The sequence below is a fragment of the Pan troglodytes genome, chromosome 4 (assembly GCF_028858775.2).
Source record: "Pan troglodytes isolate AG18354 chromosome 4, NHGRI_mPanTro3-v2.0_pri, whole genome shotgun sequence".
Classification (NCBI taxonomy): Eukaryota; Metazoa; Chordata; class Mammalia; order Primates; family Hominidae; genus Pan; species Pan troglodytes.
Window position 1 is genome coordinate 38,628,452 of NC_072402.2, and position 18,636 is coordinate 38,647,087.

The window sequence follows — 18,636 nt, forward strand, 5'->3', positions numbered from 1 at the left end:
CTCTGCGGTGGCCACCTTCTTGCAGAGCCCTTGGCAGTGCTGCCTAGAAGCTGAGGTCTGCACTGCATTAGATGGAGTTAACAGGCCAGCCCAGGGGCAAGAAAGAAACAAGGAGGCCCTCAAGTTCCAGGTGGAGAATGGAGGGGAAAGCCAGTCAACATTCAGCATTTGGCTGCAGGGCTGGACAGAAACCTTCAAACTCAAACTCATACACGACTTCTGGACTTTTTTTCTAAAGAATTCCAGCTTCAGACTCTGATGGGGAACTCAAATAAATAATTTGAATTTTTTTCCTTTTCTTTACTTGCTGATAGATAATTATGAAAGCCAAATAGATCACAGCAAAACACCAGAATAGGTTGAGTCCCTAGAAACCAGCTACTCTTGGTGGTGTAAATGGTTCTTTTTGGAATGTGGCAGTGAGAGGTTCCTTCTCCCCTTCCCCTCCCTGAGCCAGAACAGCCCCAGTCTGCTTTTACCTTATAAATGGAACTTCTATACAAACTTTAAATAAAGGATTCTATAGTTAAGATTAAATGCTATAGTCTAACAATAAACCCTTTCATTACATGAGGAATCTGAGGTCCATGGAAATGAAATCCATTACTATACCAGATCAAGGGAAAGCAGGAAAAATCAAGAGCCTGCAAAGCCCCATCTTGCACATTGAGCCCTCCATCAGTTGCCCAATGACTCCCTGCAGTCATAGGAATTCTGAAACACTGTCCCCATGGCTATGGTAGGCCAGCCTCGTGGAAAGACAAATGCAAGAGTCACTCAAATACCACTGCACATGTTATACACAAATTCCGACACAGTTGCTTCTGGTTATGCTAACGTTAGTCTATATAACAGGTACTTCTGCAACCACAGGTAACAGTTTCCACATCAGCTGCACTCTAGAGGCCCCGGATACCTCTCTTGCTTTTCAGGTTTTGCCTCATCACTCACAGTCATCAGGCCTCCAACAAGATCACTGGTGTGGGGATCTTCATCTTTGGTACCCAGCTGAGGGGAGTACAGTTCTGTGGTCCGTAAAATCTCTAGAACTCTGTCCAAGGCTTCCGCTACTGTGACTGGGCTGTTTTCTTGGGCTGCATTGATTATATTTATAACCTAAGGGAGTGAAGAAAGAATACATCTGAGGATAATAGGGTTCTACTTCCCAAAAGTCATATATATGCCCAGAATCCAAAAGAAATCAGTGGGTAACCATCTCTTATTCAAAATGACCAGTGCTTTCACGGCACCGCCCTTCTTCCTGAAGCATGCTTTTCTCCCTGTGGGCTGCTGGTGAATGTTCTCCTGTCTCAGTGAGTAGGCTTCCTCAGGCTCCCTTGCAGATTCACCTCCCCTGGCCCTCCTCTACAGATTGGAGTTGCTCAGAGATCTGTTCTGGGCTCCTCTCTCACTCTCTCGCTTCCAGAAATGATATTTTGTCTCCACGACTTTGGACACCTATAGCTAGGGACTTTCGATATACCTCCCAGCCCTCAACTTCCTTTGACCTCCAGGCTTGTACATTCAATTCCCTACCTGACATACCTACTGGAATATCTCACAGGTCTAACACTAAACTGCAGTCTTGTTCCCCTCTCCCCATAGAAATCACATAAACACACACAACAAAAAAATCAAAGACAAAAGCTGTTCACCTTCTGTGGTTTCTACACTGCAAAAGAAAGCACTTCTATCTCATGTCATTTTCTATCAAGAAAGCACTTCATGCTCACACCAAAAACCTGGGAGGGCCATGCCTGACATAATACTTTTCCTCATTCCTCTCCCTACCCTGGCAATATAATTCATCACCAAGTCCTATTGGTCTGCCTCAAAATATTTCTTGATCTACTCATTTCTCTCCGCCTCCACAGCTATAATTCTAGCTCAGCTACTTCTAGAATAGCCCCCTAACTGACCTGTTCTCTTGCCACCTCCAATCCATTCTCTGCACAGAAGCTGGGTGTTCTTTTCAACAAACATATCTGGTCACATCACCCACCCCACACCTGAAACTCTTCAGTGGTTTCCAGTGCACATAAACTAAGATACAAACTCCTAACTATGTCCCTGCTGTCCAGAATGAGCTGAGCCCTGTACAACCTACATCCTCCTCCTCTCTCACCTGCTTACCAAGCTCCGGCCACTCCGACTTTCTTTCAGCTCCTTAAATGTTCCAGTCCCTCTTCGCCCATCGCAATGCTTTTTCCCTGGCTGTTCCTGCTACCTGGAGTCTTCTCTTCCTTCTTCTCCTGAGTAACATCTTATGCTTCAAGACTTCCTTCAAACATGACTGAGTTTCCCTGACCACCCCTCTCTTCCAACCTACTTAAGGGCCCTACTCTAATTTTCTCTCACAGAAGCCTGTTGTTTTCCTTCACTGCCCTGATTGTGACTTAGGATGAGGTGTTTATTTGCTATGTGTTTATTTGCCTGTTATTTGCTTCTTCCACTAGACCGAGCTCCATGATGTCAGTGTGATGTATTTTCAGAGCACGGCCCTATGTGAGGGCCCCTGACTGCAGAGTGCAGGCAGCAGCCGCCACTCACCTTTGTGATGGGAGCCTCGATGGTCATGGAGTGGATCCTCGCCATGGACGGATAGCGACGATTCTGCAGGCTTGGTGCTGGAGAGAAGGCAAGAAAGCTGTGTCCAGTTCCGGTGGCTCAGTGTGGCTAAGTGCAGCAAAGGAGTCCCTTCATGGACCAGGGCCCACATCTCACAGGACCACCCTCCCACCTAAAAAGCGATGAATTCACGCATCTCTTCTGCCAAGGCTGGTAGCCCAACCGCTGCTTGCCTGAGTCTGGAAAGGCGATCTGGCCTGGAACTTTGGAGGCAGGAGGGCTTGGTGAGCCCCAAGTCCACAAGGGGAATTTCAGAGAAGGTTGATGAGGTCCAAAAAGGCCTCATTCCAACAGCTTAATGACTCCCACATGGCTCACTTTCCCCCAAGTCACCCAAACCCAACTTTTGCAGTTCCATGACTTTCAGTCCTAAGCTGCTGGCCGTGTAACCAGATGACTGTGCAGCCAGCTTGAGAGGGGAGGCAGTTCATGGTTAGGGTCAGGGCGGAGGATTGAGCCCATTCTCAGTCTGAATTAGGGCCAGTCACTCCGCCTGCCCATGCCTTTAGGCTCTTAACTCCCAGAAACCCATGGAAGTTCTAGTTCAAATCTACAGAAGCTTTCATTTTTTAAAAAATCTTTTATTTTTCTACATAGTTAATGTTTATACTTGGTTTAAGATGCCAAGGGTAGAAGCTTGACTTGAAAAGCACTGTTCTCATCAGATCTTCCTACCACCCCCTCTGAGGCAGGCAGGAGGGGGAGTCCCATTTCATGGATGGGATCACTGAACCCACTCCACATCAGAGCCTGCCTCCTGCTCAGCCACCTCTGGGGTCCCCCCGCTGCTAGTGCAGCAGCCATTGCAGACCTGCATGCTCTTCAGCCTCCACTGTGCCCGTACTGGAAAGAAGACAGTCCCCTTCAAGTTCTGCTCCAAAAACAGTGAATCCAGTTCAAATTCCCTCATCCCTTATCCTCTCAGACTAAAATATTCTATCTATCCGCTCAATCCATCTCAAAAATCTCTCGATTCATATTCTCTTTATATTATTGGTTTCTGTCCCTCACATGCCCTGTGAATTATCATCTTGTCTCTAGCATCTTTGGTCCTTGCTATGTCAGCCACTTTTTAAATTTTTTTATTTTTATTTTTATTTTGAGATGGAGTTTCGCTCTTGTTGCCCAGGCTGGAGGCACGATCTAGCTCACCACAACCTCCGCCTCCTGGGTTCAAGCGAATCCCATGCCTCAGCCTCCTGAGTAGCTGGGATTAAGGCGTGCGTCATCACACCCAGCTAATTTTGTATTTTTAGTAGAGAGGGGGTTTCACCATGTTGATCAGGCTGGCCTCGAACTCCTGACCTCAGGTGATCCGCCTGCCTCAGCCTCCCAAACTGCTGGGATTATAGGCATGAGCCACCGCACCTGGCCTATGTCAGCCACTTTCATACTCAGTCTTCCTACTGTGTACAGAAGGACTGGAAAGTCCCTCCCTTGTCCTTTCTGTTGACTCTCTTAAGTTACCAGCCTCATCTCTCTTTTCTATCACAGGCACTAACCATCCCCTCCTCACACCCCAGAACGTGTCCTCCCATTTGCCAAATAAAAATCAAATGAGCGAGTGAAATCTACTAGTCTGTTGTCTGCTCTCAAGCTCTGATATCCACAGCATCTAACACTGCTGGCCACCGCCTTTCTCAATCCCCTCTTGTTCTTGGTTCATGTGACACTGCACTCTCATGGTCACCCCCAGCTCTTCTGTCCTCTTTACTGGCCCTATTTCCACTGCCCACCCCCTGGCTGAGACTATGCCTTCAGGCTCAGGCTTGGACCCTCTGTCCTTTCACTACATGCACATCACACACCCCTTAGAGATGTTCTTCTGCTCCTGGCTTCACCTGTCACCACTAGGACTGCCAAGTCCACATCTATAGCCCCGAGTACCAGGGTTGCAGGTTAGCTTCCTAGCCATCTCCATTAAAATAAGATTCATCATCTTCTCCTTAACCCCCAACCTAGCAAAACCTGGAGACGTTTCCATTTCTGTATATATGACTTAAAATTTCCCAGACACCGAGGAATGAAATGTCAGAATCGTCTTTGACTTTTCCATCTCCCTGCAAATCCAGTTGTTTACTTAGACCTGGCTGATGGAACTCAAAAAATGTTTTGCTAAATCCTGCCTTGCAGGGCAGAAACATTTTGCTAAATTCTGCCTCACGATTTCTCTGTGACATTTTATTAAGAAGTGAGTGCATATAGCTGGTACACTGAAAACTAGGTTTGTGTTGGGAGTTGGGAAGCCAGGACTGGCTGCCTCTCTGCCTCTAGCACCCAAGAGTGACCTTGTTCAGCTACTAAAACTCTGAGTTGCTTGGGTGGTTATGGCTCAACATGCTTCAAGCCATCAAGGAACAAGCATGGAGTCCCTCCAAAGAGAGGACAAAGACTACAGCATAAGATTTTTAAAAATAATTAAAATAATTAAAACCCCTAAAACCTTTGAGCTTATTGAAAAATAAGTCGGTGTTGTTGAACTCTTACTCTTTGGAGTTTATACGCTGATGAATTTTTTTAACATATTCTTCCATCATTTTCTACATTTTAAAAAGGTCAGAGGAATCTGAAAAACATCTTACCATCACTGCCTCGAGATGATATCGATTTCACGTCAATGGACTCTTTCCTCCTGTTCTTATATCTGAATGAATGAGGCTCTAAGGATTTCAGATTAGAAAGGGAAGGTGATCAGTTTTCCGTGTATTCACAGAAGAGATTCAAACATGTTTTTTCTTTATTCTCTAAAGAAAACAAGGTTACTTTTTAAGCACTATAAAATAATTTTAAGAAACAGTCAACCACTTTCTTTTCAAATCATGAAAGACAAAAATTATAGTCTTATTAGTTAAATGATGGTTTTTTAAGATAATGCCATGTTATATCATAGTAATATAGCTTAGTATCAAGGGTTATTTAGTTACATGAATGTAATTTTGAAAATAAACATTAGGCCGGGCGCAGGGCCTCACACCTGTAATCCCAGCACTTTGGGAGGCTGAGGCAGGCGGGTGGATCACCTGAGGTCAGGTGTTCGAGACCAGCCTGACCAACATGGAGAAACCCTGTCTCTACTAAAAAAATACATAAAATTAGGCTGGGCACAGTGGCTCATGCCTATAAGTCCAGCACTTTGGGAGGCTGAGACGGGCAGATCACGAAGTCAGGAGTTCGAGACCACCCTGACCAACATGGTGAAACCCCATCTCTACTAAAAACACAAAAATTAGCTGGGCATGGTTGAGCATGCCTGTAATCCCAGCTACCCAGGAGGCTGAGGCAGGAGACTCGCTTGAACCCAGCAGGCAGAGGTTGCATGCAATGAGCCAAGATCGTGCCACTGCACTCCAGCCTGGGTGACAGAGCGAGACTGTCTCAAAAAAACAAACAAAAAATTAGCCAGGCATGGTGGTGCATGCCTGTAATCCCAGCTACTTGGGAGGCTGAGGCAGGAGGATTGCTTGAACCTGGGAGGCAGAGGTTGCAGTGAGCTGAGATTGTGCCATTGCACAATCCAGCCTGGGCAAAAAGAGTGAAACTCTGTCTCCAAAAAAAAAAAGAATTTAAGAAAATAAACATTAAAACTTGAGGGACATTCTCGGGGGAACTATTGAACTAGTAAAGGTGGAACTATTATAAAGTTAATCTGAATACCATAGCTATAGCACCTTATCTTAAATAATCTAGCTTAAAATTTATTATACTATCTCTTTTCCTAGTTTTTATCTTCCTTAGTAATTTTCCTATCATGCATAAAAGTTTCAATATATATTTTTAAAATTATCTATAAATAATAGTACTTTAAATCTTTACTTGAAAGACAATATATTCAACTGGATAGGGAAGGCTTTTAAATGGGGATATTTGAGGAAATATAATACTAATGAAACTTATAGATATTTAAATTACGAAATTAATTCAGACGAATTTTGGCACCTCTGAAAAGTCAGACCTCTAGATGGGCTTCTAGATTCTCTTTAAGGATGGATTTCATCAAATGATGCATACTGCTGATCACAGGAAAGGAAGAAAACAGTTTTAGATTCCCCCAACATTTCAATAACTAAACTCTCACCCTTGTCCCTATTTTCCAGGGTGGTGGGGGCAGGCAAACATTTAAAGAATTTTGGCCTAAATCTTTGCAGACTTGAATTTAACACTGAAAACGCACGGTCATGTTAATGTAAAAACTAACAAAAAGCATATGCCACCAGTGAGCGCCGAGATATAAAAAATAACAAGGCAGCAGTGTTGGCTTCAGAAACACACATTTTCAGCGCATTTGCTTCTGTGAGAGTAACTCATAAGCGAGTAGAGAAATTTAACCATAACACAGATTACTCCTCACTAGGCTAAGAGAGGAGGCAGACATGCAAATTTCAGCAGGAAGAATGCGCTTCTCAGATGCCAATAAATGATCATATTCCAAGAATAAAAAAAAGATGCAATAACACTTCTTTAAGAATTGCCTAGTGACAGCAGGTGCAAGAAGCCTAGTAGTTAAGGAAACCAGGTCCAGAGCCAAATCGTCAAGATTCAAATTTCTGCTGTGCCACTCAGCAGCTGTGTAATCTTGGGAATGTTACTTAACTTCTCTGGGTCTCATTATCCTTGTCTATGAAGTGGGGGTAATGATAGCATCTCATTTATAGGCTGTTTTGAGAAATAAGTGAGTTAATATATGCATAGCATTTAGAACAGTGTCTGCCACATAGTGAGCATGTAGTACATGGGGGCTATTAATTACATCTGTTCATTTGCATATATGTCTTTAGACACATGTGATCATGTTACATTGTTCTACTACTTACTGTTTTCACTTTATAATGTCTTAGACACTTTTCTAGACCACCTTCTTAACCATTTACTTTAGTGTCCTAAGAACCTGATTCAACTAAAAAATTATTAAATCAAAAATTAAAACAATTATTTTTATACAACATGAAGTGAAGGTGGAACTATTATAAAGTTAATCTGAACACCATAGCTATAGCACCTTATCTTAAATAATCTAACTTAAAATATTTATTATACTATCTCTTTTCCTAATTTTTATCTTCCAAATTCTACCTTAGTAGTTTACCTATCCTTGCATATGTTTCTCTATATATATATTTTTACAATTATCTATAAATAATAGTACTTTAAGTGATATTGTTGGGATCATGGCATTTCTGAAACCCTGAGAAACGAAACTAATACTGCTCACTTGTGAGACACTTGGTTTAGCCTATTCAGGGACTTCATAATCATATACAGTCCTAGCATTTATTTGTTTACCAAGTAATAAGTTAAATCTAACTTAAAGATTTAAGATTAAATTCAAGATTCAAGAACCAAGAATTCCTCAAAATGTAGTTTCTAAACAAAACTAAAAGTAGAGAGGTTAGCTTCAAGGCTGTGGCCCAGGCTAGCTGGTTGAATTTTAAGTCGTTCATTAGAAATTATTCAAAGATGGATGATGTTTATTCTTCCCCATTTTATCTCAGTTAAAATTAAGAGAATCTATAGCAATAGAAGTGATTAAAAGTTTAGAGAAATTATTCTTCAATAAAGGCTAAAGTAAGGCCACATAATTAAAGAATTCATTGTCATTCTTTCAACAGATGATCATATGAATTAGAAACTTAAGCCAGAGAAAGGATAAAGGACATTTAAACAGCTGTACTCTGTGGCAAAAAGGAATATGTGCCACCAATTGGAAAAAAAAATAGCTCCACTTACTGAGTGCCTACTTTGTGACAGGCATTGTGCTATGTACTTTAAATAATTGTCTCATTCAATCATTACAACAATTCTCAAAACTACATAGGGCTATCCCCATTTTACTGACAAGAAATTTAAGCATGGAGAGATTTTGTAGGTAGCCCAAGATCAAAAAGAGAATAAATGGTGGAAACTGTACTTTCAAGATGGAATGGTTTCAATTTACCAATATTTGCTGAGTATTTGCAAAGTGTCTATTATGTACAAGGCAATGCTGGGCATTGCAAAGGACACGAAAATGCTTAGAACAATTTGTGGCACCCAGAAGCTCCCAAGTTAGTTAAAATAATACCCCTGCTCAGGTGTTACAAGAAATTAACTAAAATGTATGTGTGTGAGTGAGGGAGAGAGAGAAAATGCACCTGTGTGTGAAGTGTCATTATGTTATCCCAGCCTGTTCATGTCTAGAAAGTTTTCAGAAAGGGGGAAGGAAGGTACCAGTTAAATGCCAGTTACTGCTAAGCATTATACATTTCCTTCTTTAATCCTCATTAACAATGAGATGGGCTTTTGTTAATTCATTTTACAAATGAAAAAATTTGAAGCTTAGAAAGAGCAAATGACATCTTTCTAAGTATGCTAGATATGATCCACCTCACCAAGAAGAGAGACTAAACACTTAGCCTAGGGTCTGACATTATGCATTAGTGGCTGGGAAAGCCACCAACAGGGCAAAGAATGTTACAATTCTTGCAGGAACAAAAATCTTAACTTCTTGGTAGCAGACTGATTTTTTTTCCCTCTAATGGTCAGAGAATTCCAGACCTTTCCACTTGTAGAAGTCATCAGGTCCAGCTCCTCTTTTTATGGAGGAAGCCAAGAACCAAGCAGAGTCTTGCCCAACATATGAAATGAGCGAGTAGGAAACTGAAATAGGAACTTGGTGCTTCTGCCTCCCAGGCCAGGACCTAGCCACATTTTCCAACTGTACAGTCACCAATTCGTGCAAAGAAAAGGGGGACTGGACATGGTTGAGCAACTACCATATTGTCACCTGTGTCATATTCAACCAGTGTCTCCCCTAGACTTTCGGCCCACTCTCTTGGGTTTATCTGTCCTACATGGTATCTCGCCAAGAAAAGAAAAACAAGATGGGGAGGGCGTTCAGTATGATAAGGTTGCCATAAAGGAAGATTCAAGGACATTTTAAGGGATTTCTGCTTTTCTTCTGGCTTGCCAACCTTGTGATATGAGCACGTGGATTTTAGCACTCCACATTCTGGGGTAGTAGATGTCAACTTAGACTTCTTCAGAGAAATGTATACATTTAAACCCACAGCTGCCTCCTAAGTATGTTAGAGTTCAATTGAAGTATTCTCACCTGTCTGAGAATTGTCTCCTGAATCACGATGAATCTTGTGAATCTAAAGTTGTTCAAAAGTTTGATAAAACGAGAAAGATTTTAAATATGCCATTTGCTATATTTCTCATCAAACAATTTAGTTAAAAAGCTCTGAAGACTTGAAGAAAGCAAGAAGCTGCACATATAATATGAACAGATGAAAGACATACACCAAGTAGTACTACTCCAAAGGCTCTGTTACTTTCAGACACTTATAGAATGGCTGAGCCTGAGAGCAGGAAGGTACCCAAGGCACATACTCTCTAGACAGGACATCTACTTCTCCAGTCAGCTACTGTCTCATTTTGACAGCCTACAGAAATGCAGAAAGATAAAAGATATAACTAAATTTGAGTTATTTATAAGGCTAATCTGAATTTAAGCCTAGGAGTTAAAAACATTTCCTACAAAGCTCTTCAAATGCTCAATTATAGACAATTTATAAAATGTTTTCTCATGATGAGATCTCAACTTTAGATGCAGTTTTGCACCTAGTTCTTTCTCATTATCAATTTTTTTGTTGTTAATGATTTTGTGCTAATGCTCAATAAATGTCTGTCAAATGACAAAAGGAAGTCATTAGCACTAGAAATAATAAGTGTGCTTTCTTTGGGATCCTGCATTTCTTGTTTTATAACTGACCCCAACACTGTTAGTGGGGCACATTTAGTTCTATTAAACTTATAATCATGCTGCTTCACTGCTAAATCCACCTACTTTCAAGTGCTCAGACCATTAAATCTTTGTAGCCACTCAATGAATGGGGTAGGTTAACTTGAAAAATAAGACAGATGAGTGTGTAGGACATCTGCAGAGGCAGATTAATATGGCTTAGCAACATCAACTGTAATAGCCAGAAACCCTGTCTGCGGAGGCCAAAGCAACTCCATGTTGGATGCTAATCCACCATGTTGACTTCTGATTAACCCCAGTTCCGGGATGGCCTCCAATATTACTATTTTATCTACTGTTCCTTGTGTAAGAAGAGCATGTACTTACCGTAAATCCTGCCCTTACATCAAAACAACCTTGACCATAAATCCTGCCCTTAGGCAGATTCACATAGCATTCTTGCCTTTCTCTGCAAGTGTCCTACACATTCCTTTCCTCTGGTATGTAAGTGCTGGGTCTGTGGGTAATGGAACAGGGATCCATTATCTTGTCTTGCCACCATCCAAGACACAGACGTGGCTTCTGTTCATAAGTTCCTATTTGATGTTTCATTCCGAGGAACGGGATTCATCAGCCTCTTTCTTTGGCCTCTCAGCTTCCTCGGACTTTGGGGTAGGTGTGCACAGGCCTGCCCACCCTGACGTGTGGTAAGCCAGGCCAGGAGCTGAGAGACCAAAAAATGGAGGAAATCTTGTGGTGGGCAGCCACTTCTATGTGGAATGGTGTGGCTCACATTTCAGATGATTGTGGACCACCCCGTGAGTGTGGGGATGACCCCAAATGCCAGCGGGTTTAGAGTGACGGTGAACTGAGCGCCAACCATCACACTGTGGCCCGGAAGGGCGGCGGGCAGCCAGTGCAGTAAGATGACCGCGTCTTAGCGGGAGCCAGCCAGCAGCAGACACAAAAGTAAAACAGCCGGCCGGGTGCCGTGGCTCACTCCTGTAATCCCAGCACTTTGGGAGGCCAAAGCGGGTGATCACTTCAGGTCAGGAGTTCAAGACCAGCCTAGCCAACATGGTGAAACCCCCTCTCTACTAAAAATATAATATTAGCTGGGTGGGGTGGCAGGCGCCTGTAGTCCCAGTTTACTCAGGAGGCTGAGGCAGGAGAATTGCTTGAATCCAGGAGGCAGAGGTTGCAGTGAGCAGAGATTGTGCCACTGCACTCCAGCCTGGGCAACAGAGTGAGACTCCATTTCAAAAAAAAAAAAAAAAAAAGTAAAACAGCTTGATTAGGAATTACAATTAGGAAAAAGGTTTTTTTTTTTAAGGGCCCTACAGTCAAAAGTAAACTTAGTTAAAACTGAAATTTGGGCTGCATATGTTTACATATGTATTAAGGCCTCTGCACTCTCTGTAAAACTTCTGACCAAATTCTGTTTCTCCATTTACTTCTGTCTGTTCCTACTACTTCTTGCCACACGAGGGATCTAAAAAAAGGAATTTCCAACAGCCTGGGATCCCTTGGGGAAAACAGACGGCATCAAAGACTCCTCTTTTGGGGAAGAATCTTTTTCCTCATGAAACCCAAGGGTAGTAAGCAGACAGATTCTACTCAGGTCTAAAACTGCACTCTTTTGTATTGTGTTATCTCATCTCTGGTTAGTGTGTGGGGAGGCGGGGGGTGGGGTACAGAGATTACTTTTTACTGTGAGAGTTGCTGACCTTGTACGTAATGGCTAGCAGTCACGGGCAACAGCTATATTGTTAGAGGTGGCCGACAGCAGTTGTTAAAGCAAGTGGTTACTACTATAAGGGCTACTCATTTCTTGGCATGTTTGGATAAGAATTGTGTGGTTTAGGCCCTAAAACTTCCATGCTTTCTTGGCCCTGTTCCTTAAAGCCAGTAATATAAGAATATACTGACACCTTGAAGCCAGTAATGTAAGAAACAAGCTAAGTTGAAGAGAAGACATTTTTCCTGGCAATTTTGTTTCCAGATAATGCTGTTTAGGTCTAAGTTCTGTGCCTTAGAGATGTAGATCTTCTCCACCTTGTTTCATCTGAGTCATGTCTTTGGGTGGGTTGTGTAAAGGTGGGAGAGAAGCTATTTGAGAACTGGCAAATGAAGAATCTTATAAGTCTATAAGATCTGCTTCTGTTTGTGTGTATGTCTATATATATTTAGTATGTTATATATGTGATACATCATTACCAAAATATATGACAGAGCTCTAATTTGGCTTAAAGAAAAAGTAAGTTCTGGCTGGGCACAGTGGCTCACTCCTGTAATCCCAGCACTTTGGGAGGCCGAGGCAGGTGAATCACCTGAGGTCAGGAGTTTGAGACCAGCCTAACCAATATGGTGAAACCCTGTCTCTACCAAAAATACAAAAATTAGCCAGGCAGGGTGGTGTGCACCTGTAGTCCCAGCTACTTGGGAGGCTAAGACAGAACTGCTTGAACCCAGGAGGCAGAGGTTACAGTGAGCTGAGATCATGCCACTGTACTCCAGCCTGGGTAACACAGTGAGACTCTGCCTCAAAAAAAAAAAAACAAAAAAACAAAAACAACAACAAAAAAAAACTTCTTATCAGAAATATAGAAACCAACACAAATGCCTTTTAGTTCACCTAACTTTAGTAATCTTTCAAATAAAACTAGTTTCAAAGTTCTTTTCAGTAATTTGAAATTTTAAAGTCTGTTATGTTAAATTAAGTAATGCTAGGTTTTTCCATGGAAATTAGGGTTACTAAGAGTTAAAGTAGTAGTTAATATATGTAATTAAAACTACTAAATATAAGAGAAACAATTCTATATGAAAGTGAAGAAAGAAAGATGTGTTTTGATAAAGAAGTTTATTAAAAACATGAAGATGAGGTTTTTGCCTAAAGGAAGAGTAACCACATAGTTTAGAGGCTATTTAAAGGTTGTTTTAAAATGAATGAAAAATGATACAGATAAAACTAGACGGATAGAAAGGGAAAGGATAAAAGGATAGAGAATGAGGAACTTTTGATTGATTCCTGGGCGGCCACGTGGTCACCTATGGTATGGAGCTGTAGCTGTGCTGTGCTCGGTTACTAAAAGGTAAGAGTTACCAGTGGAATTTAGAGAAAAATCCAACTCCTAAGGAGTTGTTCACTGGATACATAAGTAAATGCAAACCAATAAGGAAAAGTGAAATATTCAGTACCTTGGTTATTTTCTATAAAAGCTAAAATAAGAGTGCCAGATTGGGCCTTGAGGCTGGACCAAGCTCAAATGTGGGTCTGTCTGAGCTCAAATCATTAGCCTCAAAGCTATCTACAAAGGGGAAAATAATGACAGGGCAACAGAAAGTACCTCTGAGACCTGTGGTTGCCAAGAAGGTAGTCAATGCAGGGGAAGGGCAAAACCAAGTAACTGCTGAAACCAGAGGGTACTGTGTGAAGGAATTGTTCCCTTTTGTAGATAGGCATCATCAGCTCCCTGGATAAAACCTTTCGTTGAATTGTGAAAGTAGCTAATTTGGAGCAGTGTCTTTGGTTTTAAATGCTGCAGAGTGGTAAAACATGTTTGGGTTGATGCAGGATCCCCAGCTCACTACCGAACAATCACAGATGGCTATATGTGATCCAGACACATGGGAGGTTATTCCTGAGGGAACAGCCAGCCTGGTGGACTGGATAAAAGCCTCTGTAAGATCTGTTTACCCTGAGAATGGGGTCAACCCCAATGCTACGTGGAGCACCCCAGATGAAGCAGCTGATATGCTTTGTCTATAAGCCATGTGGAACTGGCTTTATGACAGGGATATCCACCCCATCAATATGCCTATTACCCAGGTCATGGTAAATGCTGTGGTTAAGCATGTGTGTGTCTGGTGAGGGGGTGGGGGTGGGGTAGGAGGGACTTTTGCGTGGGCACTTCGTTACTGATGAAAAATTAAAAGTTCAGGAAGCCTCAAATTTGCTGTCTCAACTTCCCCTCATGGGTCTTACAGATGCTAATAAAAACATTAGGCTAATTAACAAGAGCATAGGGAATGGCAAAAAGGAGAGTCAAAGGACTTATCCTAGCGAAGTGAAAAATTTTAAAGTTATTTTAAAAGGTAAATTTTTAAACATTGAAAGGGGTGAAACTAAGAAAAACAGAAAGGGAGAGTCATGGAATTTGTCCCAGCAGGGTGGAAATCTTGGTTATTAAGAAACTGAAGGTCGGGCGCGGTGGCTCACGCCTGTAATCCCAGCATTTTGAAAGGCCGAGGCGGGCGGATCACGAGGTCAGGAGATCGAGACCATCCTGGCTAACACGGTGAAAACCCGTCTCTACTAAAAACACAAAAAATTAGCCGGGAGCGGTGGCGGGCGTCTGTAGTCCCAGCTACTGGAGAGGCTTAGGCAGGAGAATAGCGTGAACCCGGAAGGCGGAGCTTGCAGTGAGCCGAGATAGCGCCACTGCACTCTGGCCTGGGCGACAGAGGGAGACTCCGTCTCAAAAAAAATAAATAAAAAATAAATTGAATTGGCTGGGCACGGTGGCTCACACCTATAATCCCAGCACTTTGGGAGGCTGAGGCGGGCGGATCATGAGGTCAGGAGATTGAGACCATCCTGGCTAACACAGTGAAACCCCCTCTCTACTAAAAATACGAAAAGTAGCCGGGCGTGGTGCCGGGTGCCTGTAGTCCCAGCCACTCGGGAGGCTGAGGCAGGAGAATGGCGTGAACCCGGGAGGCGGAGCTTGCAGTGAGCCGAGATCGCGCCACTGCACTCCAGCCTGGGCGACAGAGTGAGACTCTGTCTCAAAAAAGAAACTGAATTAATTGGAAATTGATAGGGTTCAAACAAAGTTCTTAATACAACACTAACAAAAGCTGGATGGACCATAGTGAGCCCCTGCTTTTCCCCCAACATTACATGAACCCAAACCAGTTTTCTGTATTTACCCTAGATTGGAAAATATTTTTTTGAAAAATCAAAAGGTAAAGATTAAAATGAGAAAGGTGATCAACAGTTGCCTGGGGCAATGTTGAGGTAATTAATCAAGACACATTGACCAAAGTGCCCAGGTCCCTTGGCTCAATCCCCTGCTGCAAAGCCAAAGCCTTTTTGACAAGAGGGTAAAATGGTCTAGGGGTGAAAAAGAGAAGTTCCTGGAAGCAGAACATAAAAATGTAAGGGCTGATAGAATTATGAAAGTTGAAATGTTTAAATAGGCTTTATGTGAAATAGTTATATCTCCTTTCCTTAAATGTTTTATGAAAATGGATATTATATCTGACTGCTGAAACATTTTTCCTACCTAGTACTACAGAAGAGAAGGCATGCAAATCTGCCCTTTGAGCAATATTAATTGGACATGCTAAATGGGAATAAGACTGCCTGAGCCCACAGAATGTAGCATGCCAGAGTGCTTGTAGGGATAAATTCTTCACTTGACAGCCCTTAGTGAATCATTTACTAAGGCATATGGGGGTAATGTCAGAGAAACACTCTGATGGGGATCATAGTGCCCAAAAAGAGTCCCATGATAAAATGGAAATGGTTTATATAGGATCTTGCTACCTGAAGAGTGCGAGGAGGAGATACTCATGAGCAGAGAGCCTCTTTTTTCCCTAGGACTGACTCTGAAACTGTGTGAGGAGCTGCTGGATTCTACAGTGCCCGACAAACAGCTCCCTCACCTGACTGACAAAGAGCTGCTTGGTTTGTGGATGGCCGTTCCATGATGAACGGGCAACATCCTGTTTGGAAGACTGCTACTCTGATTGTAAAGGATACTTTTGTGAGCAAAATTTACTTCTTCCCTCTACCTGAGTTCTCCAGAATTTGGAAACTTTTCATGAGTATTCTTACTTTATGGCAATGTAGTTGTTTGCATAAATTCAGTAAGAATCTGTTTTGTTTTGTAACAGGACACAATTGGAAACACTGGTTATTTCGCCAAGGCTTTGACTAGAATCATGTATTTTCAGATATAACCAGACTGCTTTGAGGAATTGACATTGACTTTATAGAGCTGATAAAAAGTCCTTTGGAAAGACTAACTTGGTACGTTGTCTAAATGGTTCCTTACAAGGTTCCCGGCCTCTGGTGAGTAAAGAATATCACTTTCTGACAGGCCCAGGAACCAAGATATTTTGGGAACTGAAGAGGAGAGGAATTTCTACAGGTATAGTACCTATGTATAGGTATTACAAGCATAGTCTAAAGGGGAATCCTTAGTCTCAAGGCTTTTAAAATGTCAAATCCAAAATTCCTTATAAAGTTCCAGCGAAGCCAACTGAAAAGAAGCCTATATGACTAATAACTATTCTTGCTACACTTTAAGCAAATAATTAGGCCAAGTATAGTGAGACTAAAATTTATTTTGCAACTAAAGCAAATAAATTGGTCCTGTAATTTTTTTATTTTTTATTTTTCATTATTCCTGAAATAGCAAGGTACTATAATTTATCCTTGGTAGAAATGGGGAAACTGGAGAGAGAAAAACTTAGATTCTAGTCCTAACCACTCTTTCTTTTTCTTTTTTCTTTTTCTTTTTTTGGAGACAGTCTCACTCTGTCGTCCAGGCTGGAGAGCAGTGGGTGCAAACTTGGCTCACTGCAACTTCTGCCTCCCGGGTCCAAACTATTCTCAGGCCTCAGCCACCCGAGTAGCTGGGATTACAGGCATGTGCCACCACACCCAGCTAATTTTTGTATTTTTAGTAGAGACAGGGTTTTCCCATGTTGGCCAAGCTAGTCTCCAACTCCTGAGCTGATGCAATCTGCCCTCTTCAGCCTCCCAAAGTGCTGGGATTACAGGCGTGAGCCACTGTACCTGGACCTGAAATACTGTTCTTGAGTTTTTATTATTTGCCTACAATTTGGGCTAAACCTGAATTACTTCCTGGCTACAACAAGTCTCTAAAGAAGAACCAAGTTTTAATTTTCTTCTAGTTGACTAATAGGCTTTTTTTGTTGTTGTTGTTCTGGCATACGAATTCTCTTTCAAGTGTCATTGTATTTCTACTATTCAAATTATTAATGTTAAGTATCTCTCATTGTCTTACTTCTTCTGAGAAAACTGAAGTCATGGTATTCCTAAGACTAGAGATGATTCAACAGCCTGTGAACCTCCCTCATTTGGAATCCCACTGGGCCTGAGCTGTTTTCCATTGCCAATGTACTGCTACTAAAGCTATAGCCACCCTCCCCTACAGGCTAAGAGACCATCACAGAAGAGGAAGAGTGCATGAGATTTTAAGAGCTGGTTTTGGGAGGCTGGAGTGTGGAGGCCAAAGCAACTCCATCTTGGATGCTAATCTGCCATGTTGTCTTCTGAATAACCTCAGTTCTGAGAAGGCCTCAAAGATTCCCAAATTATCTAGTGTTCCTTGGGTAAAAGCACATACCTACTGTAAATACTGCCATTAGGTCAAACAACCTTGATGTTATCATACTTCAGTTGTCCTACACATCCCTCTGAATCACCCTTTCTGTATGGTATATAAGCCCTGGGTCTGGGGGTAATGGTGCAGGGATCTACCATCTTGTCTCACTGCTGCCAGAGACACAGACAGGGCTTTTGTTCTTAAGTTCTTATTAATGTTCCTTTCTGACAACTAGAGTTGTCAGTCTCTTTCTTTGGCCTCTCAGCTTCCTCAGACTTTGGGGGGTAGGTCTGCATAGGCCTGTCCACTGCAGAACACCCTGTATGACAGATACAGGTAAAAGGTTTCAGCTTGACTGAACCACTGAAAAATCATCACGTAAAACTGAAGCGTGAAAATAGGATTTTCTACCAACTCTTCTGCTCAGTCCATTCCACATAATTACGGAAACAATTACATGACCAACCTGTGTGATATCCTGGTCAAAATGTGACTAAGGGCTGTGACTCATTTATCCCATAATTATGGGACATTTTTATTTCCCATGTTTCATGTTTTCTTCAGGGATAAAGACCATTTGCTATACAGCTACTTACTGATATAGTGTGAATTTTTTATATGATACCAAATGAATAAAACTTTTGCCTTGCAAATTGTTCTTGCAAATAGCTTTAACACAAAAACAAGTGATTTTTAAGTGCTTAGCTTTTCTTTCTGAATCAAAACGCATCTCTCCTTTAGAAGCTGTGTCCCATGGCTCCCTATGTTATTTAAAAACAAAACAAAAAACAAAACACAACAAAAAGCCTTTCTTGCGTATCCTCTGCCCCTTGGGCCAGCCGATTGGCTCGTGGAGCTCCTGCGATGTCAACATGGGTTTTGTGTTCTGTCTAGAGTGGAGCCAGATAAAGCCCAAGGCCAGCAGGT

General features: G+C 42.0%; 1 protein-coding gene across 10 annotated transcripts in view; it reads right to left on the bottom strand.

Annotated features, from left to right (window-relative positions):
- PDE8B (phosphodiesterase 8B) overlaps positions 1-18,636 on the bottom strand; it is a 247,221-nt gene that overhangs the window by 18,200 nt on the left and 210,385 nt on the right. For all 10 annotated transcript variants that reach the window (XM_054684286.2, XM_054684284.2, XM_517695.9 and 7 more), the window contains 4 exons: positions 9,716-9,758; positions 5,211-5,288; positions 2,551-2,627; positions 952-1,116 (listed from right to left, as the gene is read on the bottom strand). In XM_054684286.2, coding sequence (XP_054540261.1) covers positions 952-1,116; positions 2,551-2,627; positions 5,211-5,288; positions 9,716-9,758 — 363 coding nt within the window. The remainder of the gene's footprint in view (positions 1-951; positions 1,117-2,550; positions 2,628-5,210; positions 5,289-9,715; positions 9,759-18,636) is intronic.